Here is a 12,620-nt window from a genome sequence, read left to right as displayed (position 1 = left end):
TTCACGCACAAAGAAACCCTCCGAATCCTTTTGCACAAAGTTAATTGTGGTGTCAATGAAGTCATCTGTCAACCTCGCCTGCGGCTGAACATTTTCACTCTTCCATGGCTGCTGTTTCATAATATAACCGACATAGAGTGATAAAGACTGAATATCCTTTCACGAATGAGTTGAATGGTTATTTCATAAATAGATACCTAGCGCGGTCTGGCAACTTACTCCGCTATTAAAGCGACAAACTCATCGCGTAGAATTATTACGATAATAGTAAACTCTGCAGTTGTTTTAAGTTGCCACTTCCAATAAGAACTAAGTACTTTAGGTAAGGTACCTAATAAAGGTTCATTATCAGAAAACATACCTCTGCATAAAAGTAATTCATATTCATCATCATCATCTCAGCCGTAGGACGTCCACTGTTGGACATAGACCTCCCCCACAGACCTCCAGTTGCTTCGGTTGGCAGCGGCCTGCATCCACCGTGAACCTGCGGCTTTAACCAGGTCATCCGTCCATCTTGTTGGTGGACGTCCTACGCTGCGCTTGCCGATCCGCGGCCTCCACTCGAGAACTTTTCGGCCCCAACGGCCATCCGTTCTCCGTGCTATATGGCCCGCCCATTGCCACTTCAACGAGCTGATTCGCTTGGCTATGTCGGTGACCCTTGTTCTTCTACGTATCTCCTCATTTCTGAAACCCCAAGCATAGCTCTCTCCATAGCTCGCTGAGCAACTCTGAGCCTATTTATAAGGCCTAAAGTAAAGCACCACGTCTCGGATCTGTCATCACTGGCAACACACATTGGTTAAAGACTTTCGTCTTAAGGCACTGAGGAATTTTCGACGAAAAGACATTGCGGAGTTTCCCAAACGCTGCCCATCCGAGTTGGATTCGACGATTGACCTCCTTCTCGAAGTTGGACTTACCTAATTGGATGGATTGTCCTAGGTATACGTACGCGTCAACAACTTCAAGAACCGATTCTCAACCAAAACAGGGGTAGGCACCACATGGACATTCGACATGACCTTTGTCTTGTCCCTGTTCATTTTGAGGCCCACCCGTTGGGAGACTCGATTGAGGCCTTCGAGCATCGTGCTGAGTTCCTCCATCGAATTTGCCATGACCACGATATCGTCGGCAAACCGAAGGTGAGTGATGTATTCGCCGTTGATATTGATGCCTAGTCCTTTCCATTCCAGAAGCTTAAAGGCGTCTTCCAAAGCGGCAGTAAACAGTTTCGGAGATATGATATCTCCCTGTCCTACGCCTCTTTTCAAGGGAATCGCCTTCGAACTCCCTTCCTGTACTCGGACCGACATAGTGGCGTTTTTGTACAAACACTTCAACACTTCTATATATCGATAGTCGATACGGCATCGTTGGAGAGACTCTAGCACCGCCCACGTTTCAACCGAATCAAAGGCTTTCTCGTAGTCCACAAACGCTAGACATAGCGGCAAGTTATACTCTTCAGTCTTCTGTATGACCTGCCGCAGCGTATGTATGTGGTCCACGGTACTATAACCTTTTCGGAACCCGGCTTGTTCGGGTGGCTGGAAGTCATCAAGCCTGCGTTTGAGACGATTTACTTACAATGACCCTGGAAAACAGCTTATAAACATGGCTCAACAGCGAGATGGGCCTGTAGTTCCTCAATAGGGTGTTATCACCCTTCTTGAAGAACAACACTACCACGCTCCTGTTCCACGCTTCTGGCGTTGTGCCTTCAAGCAAGACGGAATTAAAGTGCCTCTGAAGGACTTAAGAGCCGGTGATCCACCCGCCTTCATAAGCTCTGACGTAATTCCGTACACACCCGGCGCCTTGTTGTTCTTAAGCTGTTTCAGGGCCATCCTTATCTCGTACAGGTTGATGTCCGGGATATCCTCGGTATAGTGTGGGGTCAGTTTGGCTCTTGGGTCTAGAGTCGCCGCACTGGAAACAGACTTAGTGACCGACTCGTAGAGCCGTCCATAGAACTCCTCGATCTCCCTCAACACTTCCACTTTAGTCGACGCTACACTGCCATCATCCCTCTTTAGCTTTGTCATTTGGCTTTGCCCAATAGACATATCTCTTGCGAACACTTTAGAGCCTTTATTCCGCTCTATCGTATCCTTAACACGAGCAGTATTAAAAGTACGAATATCGTGTCGCAAGGATTTCGAAATTTGTCTATTAAGCTGCCTATGTGACTCAGCATCATCGGGAGACTGCAGTCGAAGCGAGCGATTCATATTAAGTCAGCAATATTTACATCTTGTGTTGACTGAAGTCGACTTATCTAAAAAAAATGGGCAAAAATTTACCATTCTCCCCCTATCCTTGTCTCCGAAACTACTGAGCCCAAAGGTAAAAAAAATACAGACAATACTTCTTCACCCATAAATTATAAGAATTAGGTTAACGGGGTCAAGCGAGTTCGACCTGGACTCGTCCATATTTTTTGTCACTAAATTGTAATTAAAAATATGAATTATTTATTAAATTGATTATTAAACGTATCTTACATCCACCGACTACCATATCTAACGAAAACGAATGGCTTAATGAATACCAATAACGTAGCAGAATCGAATTTCACCATTCTGACAACAAATAATGACGATCATTATGCGGTTGCCGCCGCAGCAATTTGAAACCTAATTTAGGTTTGTCTTTTCTCACAAGTCATTGTGAAATTCAATTTTCAGATAATTTTGTAGAAGACTCGAATAATAAAAAAAATAATCGATTTAAAATTTTAAGAAAACCATATTTAATTTTAAACTCTCGCGCTGGTTGAAAAAATTAGTTATAACCGCAATTTTCTACTATGTACTGTATTTACTCGTATTTCAAACTCAACACAAATAAACACCATTTTTAATGGTAAGTATATTCATATTTGTGATAGAAGAAGTGATTAGGGCTTGATGGGTTATTCTTAAGCCCAGTTTAGGAATGCAAGAAAAATCGTAAAAATTTTAATGCGCCGAATTTGGCTGCGCCGAATTGATCACTTCTAACTCGTTTCCTTTACGACCTTGCGCTGAAATACTACTTGTACATTTTCCTTGCAAACTTTAAACTGGGGTTTTAATTAATTCAACCGCCCATCTTTTGTGTTTTCAGAACCTGCAATATTTTAGGCACGCAAAGGTACTGTATTGTTAAAGCTCCACTACCAATCCATCCTTTCGCCTGCTCATTCGCTTGACCAATGGATGTATATTTTGAACCGAAATAGATATGTGGACACATTTTTAATTAGATGGTCAATTTCCACAGAGTGTTAACATTAGGGTAGACCGAGGCGAAACGGATCAATTTTTGGTTAATGTCATATAAATACAATTTTTCAAACTGCTACAATGTTTACAATATTACCTTGGACACGAGGGTTATCGATTTATAAAATCAAGAGGTCAAATCAAATATCAGCTTTTTTATTTAATATTGACAATTAAAATAGAAGAACACTAAAAATATCCGATTCGCCCCATTTTTGGAGGCAAAATTGATTAAAAAAAAACTCCTTTATAAAATATTTGTTTTCCTTCATTAAAACGTGCACAACTATTATTTGGATCAATCAATATCATAGTATTAAGATTAACTACCATTAGTAACCAAAGCGGTATTTTTGTAATCTTTGACTTCCCTTCTATAGCACGGTCATTATTCGAGCGTTTAAACCGCCTCATTATTGTGGTAATTTTTTTTATGAATACGTTGTAGAATTCGATAACATTTTCGGTTATATCCTAGACGTCCTGTACTTCTACTAGATAACCTAGAACCTGTAACAGAATCTTCTACCACGTCAACAAAAAATGCCTACAAAAATCATACGGAATAAACGCTAGAATAATACCCAACAAAATTTAATTTAAATTCTTCTTCGCTAAATACTACTTCCACCTCGTCGTTTTATTAAAACGTGGGAGAGTCTTACTCTTCGTTGCAAAGATGTGAACAGCAAATCACATTATTCGGCCGCCCAAAGTAATGTCAGCTCTTTGCTTAAAGCCTTGTCAGCCGCTTCTGACATGTTTTCTGAAGTAGATTTTTGTAATGTGCCTTTTTTATATACGTACGAACCAAACATGCATACAATTAATATTATTAGTGAAGGTAAACTTTAAAAAAAACCGTTTCCAAAGTAGTGATCCACTTCGCCCCCTGTGGGTAATCCGAATAGCCTGAAATCTGTTTACAATATTTTTATCTAACGCCAATATTCTTTGAAAGACAGGTTCAATCACGTCAATTACGAATATAAAATAACATTTTTAAGAATATTTTATTATAAACATAGAACTTCAGCCGACTTACTTTGATTTTAACGCAAATATTGTAACTACGTTTTTATATCGGCAGTAAATTCGCGCACACCGAAAATGAGTGACTTGACATGAAACATCATTGGACCAATATTCGCGGTCTACCTAATGGTGGCTGCTGCCACGGCGTGTGTGAAGGTCAAACTCAACGCGGGACGTTGATTGGCTGCCCGTGACTAACGTCAACCATTTGAATTTGACAAGAATCCTTAACTTGATCCGATTCGCCCTACGATCCGATTCGCCTCGGTCTAATTACGAGCATGGCCACCACAACATTAAATATTATGGTTAGTCAAGATATATGCAAAGGTACACACATACATCGCTTTACATATTTTAAGGCAACACCGCATCTTCTATCCTGTGTTCCGCCAAAAAATTGCTGTTTTTCTAAAGCAGTCTGTATACCTATAAGTTTCATATCAGTGCGAGGTATGATGTTATTCGTTTTCTAACTTTCATTTCAATTTGCAAATATTTTGGTATCGTTTACTCCAAAGTAAATAAGGGCGTGGGTGATCAAACTGCGACACCAATTCGATTACTGGTGAATTTACGCAGCGTTCCGAATACATTTCACGGACAATCCCTCCTCATATTTTCGATAGTAACGTACGTGGCTCGTGAAACTGTCAGTTATACTTAATGCCGGTTTGCCGGTTTCATAAACATAAGTGGTATAAATATACAATCTATTTCTTTTGATATCTAGGGGAAATATTTCTTGTGGAGTAACTACCTACTAAGTAACGAGGACCTCAAATTGTCACTCCAATTAAACAAAATGCGTTAACCTCCTATAATGTCCATGAAGCATGTAAACTATAAATAATCCTTTCTCAATGAAAATAATAAAGGAGAAAGGAAGAATAAGTAATAATTAGGTATGGTTACCAGCCAATCAATTTCTCGGACGGGTAGCCTTAAGCAAAATTGAATATAGGTACTTGAACTTACTGTCAGTTTCCTAGGGAACACGCTCTCTCATTTCCAAGCTACAAATTTTGACTGAAGCGTTAACTTTTCCTTTCACTTTCTAAACCAAATGACCGGATACAGTAAAATATGTCGGCCCGCGTTAAAACGTTCCAGCAGGGCTACTACGAAACTCAAAGTTCGTGTCGTGCGGTCCCTCTCGCTCTCGTATTAAATAGTATAAGTGTCAGAGGGACCGCATGACACGAACTTCAAGTTTCGTAGTAGCCCTGCAGCGTAAGGCAAGAGCCAGTCGACGACCCATCCTTTGCTCCGATGAACCGCGAAGATGAGAGAATCCCGATAGCGCCTCATTATATTTTATTTAGCGACGCAAAAGTACCATTCCCGCTTCTCCCCTAATATCTCAAAAATAAAGCCAGGAAAAAACACAAACAAAAAAGCAACCGGCTGCCAAAATGGATCTTTGAGAGCTGTGAGCTGTACCACAGAATAATAACCGATTGTGTTGTAATGTACCTAATAATTTTTTGTAGTGTTAATTTGACAATAAAAGCTAAATTTTCCGCTTTGAGGCTTGGCCGAAAACAGGATTTTTGTATACCTACCTAATTACATTAATTCAAGGGCTTCACTTCCGCATTGTATGTATTGACTAAACGAAACGTCGGTTCTTTTTTATAAATAACATTAAAAGAGTGAGTTCATTTTTATTTTGACGAATTTACATTTCGCTTACCGACCTATTTTTATTCGATTAGGGACTAGTAATTCCCTAAAGCTGGAATAATTTCCTCGATAACGCAGTGCCTACATGAAACCCACCACTCGAGGGAAATGTTTGAATAACATTTAATCCAGTAATCACAAGCCGAATCAAACAGGATGTCATAACAGGATATTCTTGTAAAGACGAAAACACCAATAGCCGAGAGGGTCAAGGAACATATTACAACTGTTAGAAAATGAACAAGTCATGTTTGGCAGAATGGTCCCATTGGACAGAAGAAATCTATAAAAAAAAAGTGAACAAGTCGGCCATAGCAGAGCATTTATTGGAGTCAGGACCAAACCACTGGATTGAGCTTCATAATCCCAAAATTCTTTCCACGTAATGTCATTTCTACTCAAGAACGGTGCGTAAAACGGTTGAAATAAAAAAGCACATTTTTTTTACCGGGACGATGGATATAAGCTTTCATCTTCATGGAATCCTGGTATAAATAAGTGTCGCCTTCGGGATGAATCGGAAGAACGATCAGACGTTGTAGTATTGTGTGTCGGTGTGATGGGTTGACAAATAAAAATGACCAAGTGCGGGTAGTTTGAAGAACTCGCACTGTTAGGTAGAGTTGACACCCCACACTTCAAACTCGTGACCACGGCCACGGTAATGTGTTTTTTTTTATTCGAATGGATGGCAAACGAGCAAGTGGGTCTCCTGATGGTAAGAGATCACTACCGCCCATAAACATCTGCAACACCAGGGGTATTGCAGATGCGTTGCCAACCTAGAGGCCTAAGATGGGATACCTCAAGTGCCAGTAATTTCACCGGCTGTCTTACTCTCCACGCCGAAACACAACAGTGCAAGCACTGCTGCTTCACGGCAGGACTATCGAGCAAGATGGTGGTAGCAATCCGGGCGGACCTTGCACAAGGTCCTACCACCTGCATGCTGTACGAAACGTCGAGGTAAATATTACTTGTGTTAAGCGACACACAGGACACACCAGGTTTAATAACATTTATAATAAATTATACGTTTATTGTTCAACCTTTTTAATGACCCAAAGATGAGGCTTTTTGCAGTATTAAAAACTAAGTATATCATATTTTACAATTCTAAGTTTAAATTACAATGCATGTTATGAGTATGAGATTTGTATTGTTCCTACTGGTCAATTTTTCGTTCCGATTCAAAACCTCTCTACTTACCGCTTTTGAACAATGGTGGACAGTCTTAACTTTCTGGTGACTTATTAAAGATGTAATCGCGACTGTACGTATCATTTTTGAGTAAAGGTTTTAAATGTGATTATTATTATTTGTTTCTTAATAATCGGATTAATTTAAAAAATTGTGTTTGTTTTGTAAACAGGTAGGTATATATGTGGTTTTATTCTTTTGTTACAATTTAAATTATGTTCTTGCTGCTGTGGTGAAAAATTACACAATTTGTTGTGTCACACGAGACCAAAGTTGTCTTGCATCTTGTATGTTTGAAACCCTTGCTGCTCTCAGGATTCTAACCTAGAATCACTCGCTACGCTCGTGATTCAATTATAAAATCCTTCGCTTACTCAGGTTTCAAAATCAACACACGCAACAAAAAACAACTTTTCTCTCTTGTTGCACAAATAACTATTTCACTTCTCATGCTCTTAAATTTCGTGTTTATGCTGGATCTCGGCGACATAAAATGCCTTTTTTTGCTCGAGTGCATAAAGTAAAATCTTCGTCTAAGACCAGGTAATCAGGTGTCAACAGCCACAAAACAAAAAGTTTCTGCATATTTTTTTAATATTTTTTAATCAAGTTGGTTTCATAAATTGTGATCAAGTGCGGGTAGTTCGAAGGACTCGCGCTGCTAGGCAGACTTGACACCCCACACTTCAGTCTACTCGTGACCACGGCCACTGTAATGTTGCCGAAACGTCGAGGTAAATATTACTCGTGTGTGTTAGCGTGATAAGTCCTGTGCTTTTTTTGACTATGAGTGCATGAAAATCACGAATTTTTAAAACTAAAAATCCGTCAAATCAATCAAAATAAATCAATAAAATTAAAAAATATAATTATATAATAATGCATGAAAAATTAAAGTGAACCATTTTTCCTCTGTTGCTGTTTCATTTCCATGCAAGCTAAGTGAAAAGCAGAGTGTACCTAAAACTCGAGCATTACTTAAACCCATTTTCCCCTCGACGTCTATCCACCCTCGCCTTACCGGCTATATGAACGTTTTGGGTAAAATGGCTCGTTTTATGCTCTTGTTGTTGTATAATCTACTATTGATGACACCTTTCTTTCGTAAAGGAACTTTTAAATACTTACGTTACGTACCGATTTCTGCGGTCAGAACAATAACTGGCTGAGATAAATCTATGTCCATGCGGACAAAGTCGTGGGCACAGTTAGTTATGCAATATTTTATCCAATTTACATGAGTAAATATTTATACATAGATAGTACGAAAACGAAATATATCAAATAAAACTCTTAGGTTTAGGTGTAAAGTTTTCGTGAAAAAGTCTTTAGTGGTAAAGTCTATTCGTGATAAAGTTTTTCGTGATAAAGTTTTTGTGATAAAGTCGTTCGTGAAAAAGTTTTTCGTGAAATAATACTAGCGCCCAACATAACACATTAATCTAAATAAAATCAAGTCTTTCAAAACTTTTAACATTAGGTACCTAGATATTATCGAACAATTTCTTGATGAATTTTGCTATCTAAAAATAGAAACGTATTATAAATTTCCCTTTTATCGAAAACTATTCTTATTATCGTAAAAGCAGTAAGCGATAACAAAATTTAAGGCCTTTATCGAAAGGTGATCGCTGAGCTACAGAAAATTTTCCGGTTTTCGGGTGTCATATAAAGGAATATTTTCTGCTGGCTATAAAGAGTATATCTAAGTACATTATACCCTTGGGGATCAAATCTCTGAAAATATGACCCATCGGTAAGTACCTAATAGATCTTAAAAGGGTAAACGGATGATTACCTTCATAATCAAATTAGATTCCAAAAGGAAATCATTTATTTTCCCTCTTTTTAGGGATAAAAATATTACGAAACATAAGTTAAAAGTCAAAATGTATATATATTAACAAGTCTATTTTAACATTACATTTAACGCGGGATGTCTTCTGATATGTCCGCAATAATGTACGCTACTGCAGTCCAAAAGGCAGCACACAAATCTAATTCTTCTGGGTTTTCAACATTCATAGTGTCTCCTTCGGTATGATGGAACCAAAAATATTTCTCATTTGCATTATGAAGGCTTGCCCCTGGTATGCCATTTCGAATGATTACCGCGATGTCTGAACCAGGACTGTCATCTTCAACTAGTGTGGAAGCGTTGATAGATTCAAAAAGTTTAAGAATTTCTCCGATAATACATCTGGCCTTCTGACTGCCTGCCACTGCCAAACCACGAGGAGCAAATGTACCTTCATCAGATTCCATGATGAAATTTATATTGTCACTTTCGTTCCGATGCTGTTTTTCGTAATCATAAGCTCCAACTAAACCCAGCTCTTCAGCTGTCCAGAAAATAGATCTTACCGTTCTCTTTGGCCTTAAATTTAGTCTTTTGAGAATGACAGGAGCCGCCCAACTAACAAATAATCCACCACCGTCATCCATGGCACCTTGACCAACGTCCCAGCTATCGATATGTCCCGAAACTATGACTAACTTGTCCGGAAATCTGGTTCCCTTCAGATCTATAATTGTGTTTCTAGACGTCTTGGTGTCAAAAGTAGAATGCATCGTAATGTTCAGTTTTACATTTATGTCTCGATCAACTAATCTTCTTATTAAATCTGCATCTTCAAGGGAGATAGCCGCTGTCGGAATTTTATTTACTCCATCTTCATAATTTTGAGACCCAGTGTGGGGAGAATTTATAGAAAATGGAGTAATAGAGCGTACCAGTGACGCTACAGCTCCTTTCGCAGCTGATTTAGAAGCACTTTGAGTCCTGTACACAACGGTTTCACCGTACGTTGTGAATTCCGGATCAAACAAAACAATTTTGCCTTTAACTTCATCTTCTTCGGCATTTTCTAGTTCTTCAAAATCGTTAAAGACAATGACATTAGCGGTTATGCCTTCTGGCGGTGTACTAACGCTTCGTCCCAATCCCAACAACGCGATATCTTTGACTCTCGGTTCTAACATCGTTATTTTCTCTTCTCCTCGAGTCCAGTGCGGAACCTGTAAATTACATGTGCTTTAGTAGGTATTGCTAGAGTTTATGTTATGTAGGGTCAGATCATTTTGATTTCCATAATTTTATTTATCATGCCAAAACTTACCATAAAATATATAGAACTGTGCTTTTACTAGATTTTGTAAAGCACTAAACTTGATATTTTTTTTGTCAATTCTTAAAAGATACTGTTTTAGATGGCATATAAAATTTCGACAAATGATGGAAAACTACGTAGGTTATGCGTTTACGCAGGGAATTACAAGATTTAATCCATTAATATCCTCTTACGAATAAGTTATTTACCTGCAACTCCTCCGTTACGATGTCATTCAAGTCTTCATCACGAGTGAGTTGTATCATGTAGTCAATGGACTGTTCCAAAATTGCTGTACCCGAAAGCCGAGCGCCAAAAGTATCGACAAATTTTGCAAGTCTAAAAAAATGCGTATATTATAATAGTTATTCTAGTGTTGTAGTGGTGTAGGTAGTAACATTATAAGGATAGTATTAAATATGTACCGTCTATCGACAAGATTAACCAGAATTGTATTTAACAGCTAAAAAAGACATCAAAGAACTTCCAAAGTAGTGGTACTTTTGCTTCAAATTTATATATAAAATCAAGCGTAAGGTATCTTCACAAACATTTTTTGTTAAGAAGATTCAAGATAGGTAAAATCAAGATTTTACTAAATCAGTTCATAAATGAGGGAATTCTGAAGTATGAAAGATGAGAAGAATACAATCTTATTAAGAACCTCCTCCTTTTTTGAAGTTGGTTAAACCATAACATATTATGTATCTCCGATATAATAACCAATAGAAAAACGCCGCTGATGCAAGTATATATAGTATAGATAAATACTTTAAATTTAATTATTCACAAATATAACAACAGTGGCCCTTGAAACAACAATAAGCGGAGTTTTTGAATTAGTTCCACTCACTCATCATACGTTTTCCCCTTGAATTCACCGCGGGTCACATAGTTCACAATTTCATTCTTCACAATTTCGTAAGAAGCAATTTCTTTCATCAAATCCTCGCCTAATAATGATGAGCAAACATTTTCTTTTGATACAACTTTCGCTTCGCTTGTTATAATAATGAAAAGGGTTAGTAATACAGGAGTATAGAAACCCATTTTGTCTATGCGTTTGCTACATTGAGATGTTTCGATAAACGTAAGCCCTTTTGTAGAGCGACCATAATCTTATCGCTAAGGAATCAGCAGCTGTCACCCGTGTCTACCCGGCCACTCCAACGATATTAGATACAAAATGCTTAGAAGATAGTTCTTTGATGAAAACGTACGCAATTTTTATAAGATAACATTCGTATCTTTTCCATGCACAAAAACTCGTTGTATTTTACAATTAAAGACCTCTTATAAATCATGAGAATAGGTATAGTCCCGAGAGCAAAACCTTCAAGTAGAAGCCAAATATTTTTCAATCAAGTGCCGTTTGATATTGGAATACAAAACCATACAAATTCTTTAATTTGCCGTTAACAATACTCACTCATTGTAAGTCTTCCCTTTGAACGGACCCTTAGTTACATAGTCTACTATATCCTTTACGACGGTATCGTAAGAAGCTATTTCATCAGCGATCCCGGAATTGTCACACGAATGGAGTTCGACGTAGGTCTTCTTTCTTCTCTTAGCGGCACTGTGTACTTGAGCGATAAGCGCAAAAAACAAACACACCTTTGACACTGATATGAACATGACTATAGTATTATTGGCTCATGATGCGTGCGGTGCAGTATCGAGCCCGACTAGGAGTGCTTGAGTTGGAATCAAATGGCCGTGACCAGCCATACAGTATAGTGGACATAAATTACGAAAATAACATTAGACACGTGTCACAACACGTTAAGTAAATTCCTGTAAACAAAATATATAATATTACGACGTATTGCTTTCAATTGTATTGGTAATCAATCTAGTGGAAGGAAACAATTATATTATGCTCTTGATTGAATTAAAAGTAAAGGTCAAATTTAAATTTATTTCATTATACATGATTTGGCCACGGGTATTACTTTTTGTAACGTTATGTAGTCTAAGTATTTAAAAAGTAGGTAAGGTAAATTCATGCTTTTATTTTTTTTAATTCAACAATATTTTTTTCTGACTCATGAATCAACATACCTACCTACTACTTGAAATAGATTAAAATTTAAGATTATAAGCCGACAAAAACATGTCCTAAATGTATGTATGTGTGTATGTACGTGTGTGTGTAAATGTATTCCTTCCTTTCTGTCTATTGGAAAGGTTGCGTGGAAGAGATCGATGTGAAGCGATAAGGCCGCCTATTTATGGCCGCTTACCTTGGTAAATCTCCATATACCTGTGTTTTCTGTACTGCTTACTATGTGTTGGTGTTCAATAAAGAGAT

At 38.0% G+C, this 12,620-nt stretch overlaps 1 protein-coding gene across 2 annotated transcripts; it reads right to left on the bottom strand.

Moving 5' to 3' along the window:
• Nucleotides 1-9,073: 9,073 nt before the first annotated feature.
• Nucleotides 9,074-12,036, bottom strand: LOC141427621 (carboxypeptidase Q-like). Of its 2 annotated transcripts, none has more exons than XM_074087227.1 (3): nt 11,736-12,036; nt 10,516-10,645; nt 9,074-10,214 (listed from the first exon to the last, which is right to left on the bottom strand). In XM_074087227.1, exons 1-3 carry the CDS (start codon nt 11,942-11,944, stop codon nt 9,123-9,125), a joined length of 1,431 nt encoding a protein of 476 aa, XP_073943328.1. In that variant the 5' UTR covers nt 11,945-12,036; the 3' UTR covers nt 9,074-9,122. The 2 variants fall into 2 exon arrangements, with proteins under 2 accessions (XP_073943328.1, XP_073943330.1); XM_074087229.1 differs by lacking the exon at nt 11,736-12,036 and adding an exon at nt 11,160-11,371.
• Nucleotides 12,037-12,620: the final 584 nt, after the last annotated feature.

The sequence above is a fragment of the Choristoneura fumiferana genome, chromosome 4 (assembly GCF_025370935.1).
Source record: "Choristoneura fumiferana chromosome 4, NRCan_CFum_1, whole genome shotgun sequence".
Lineage (NCBI taxonomy): Eukaryota > Metazoa > Arthropoda > Insecta > Lepidoptera > Tortricidae > Choristoneura > Choristoneura fumiferana.
The sequence above is the reverse complement of the archived record's forward strand: the minus strand, read 5'-3'. Positions and strand labels throughout refer to the sequence as shown.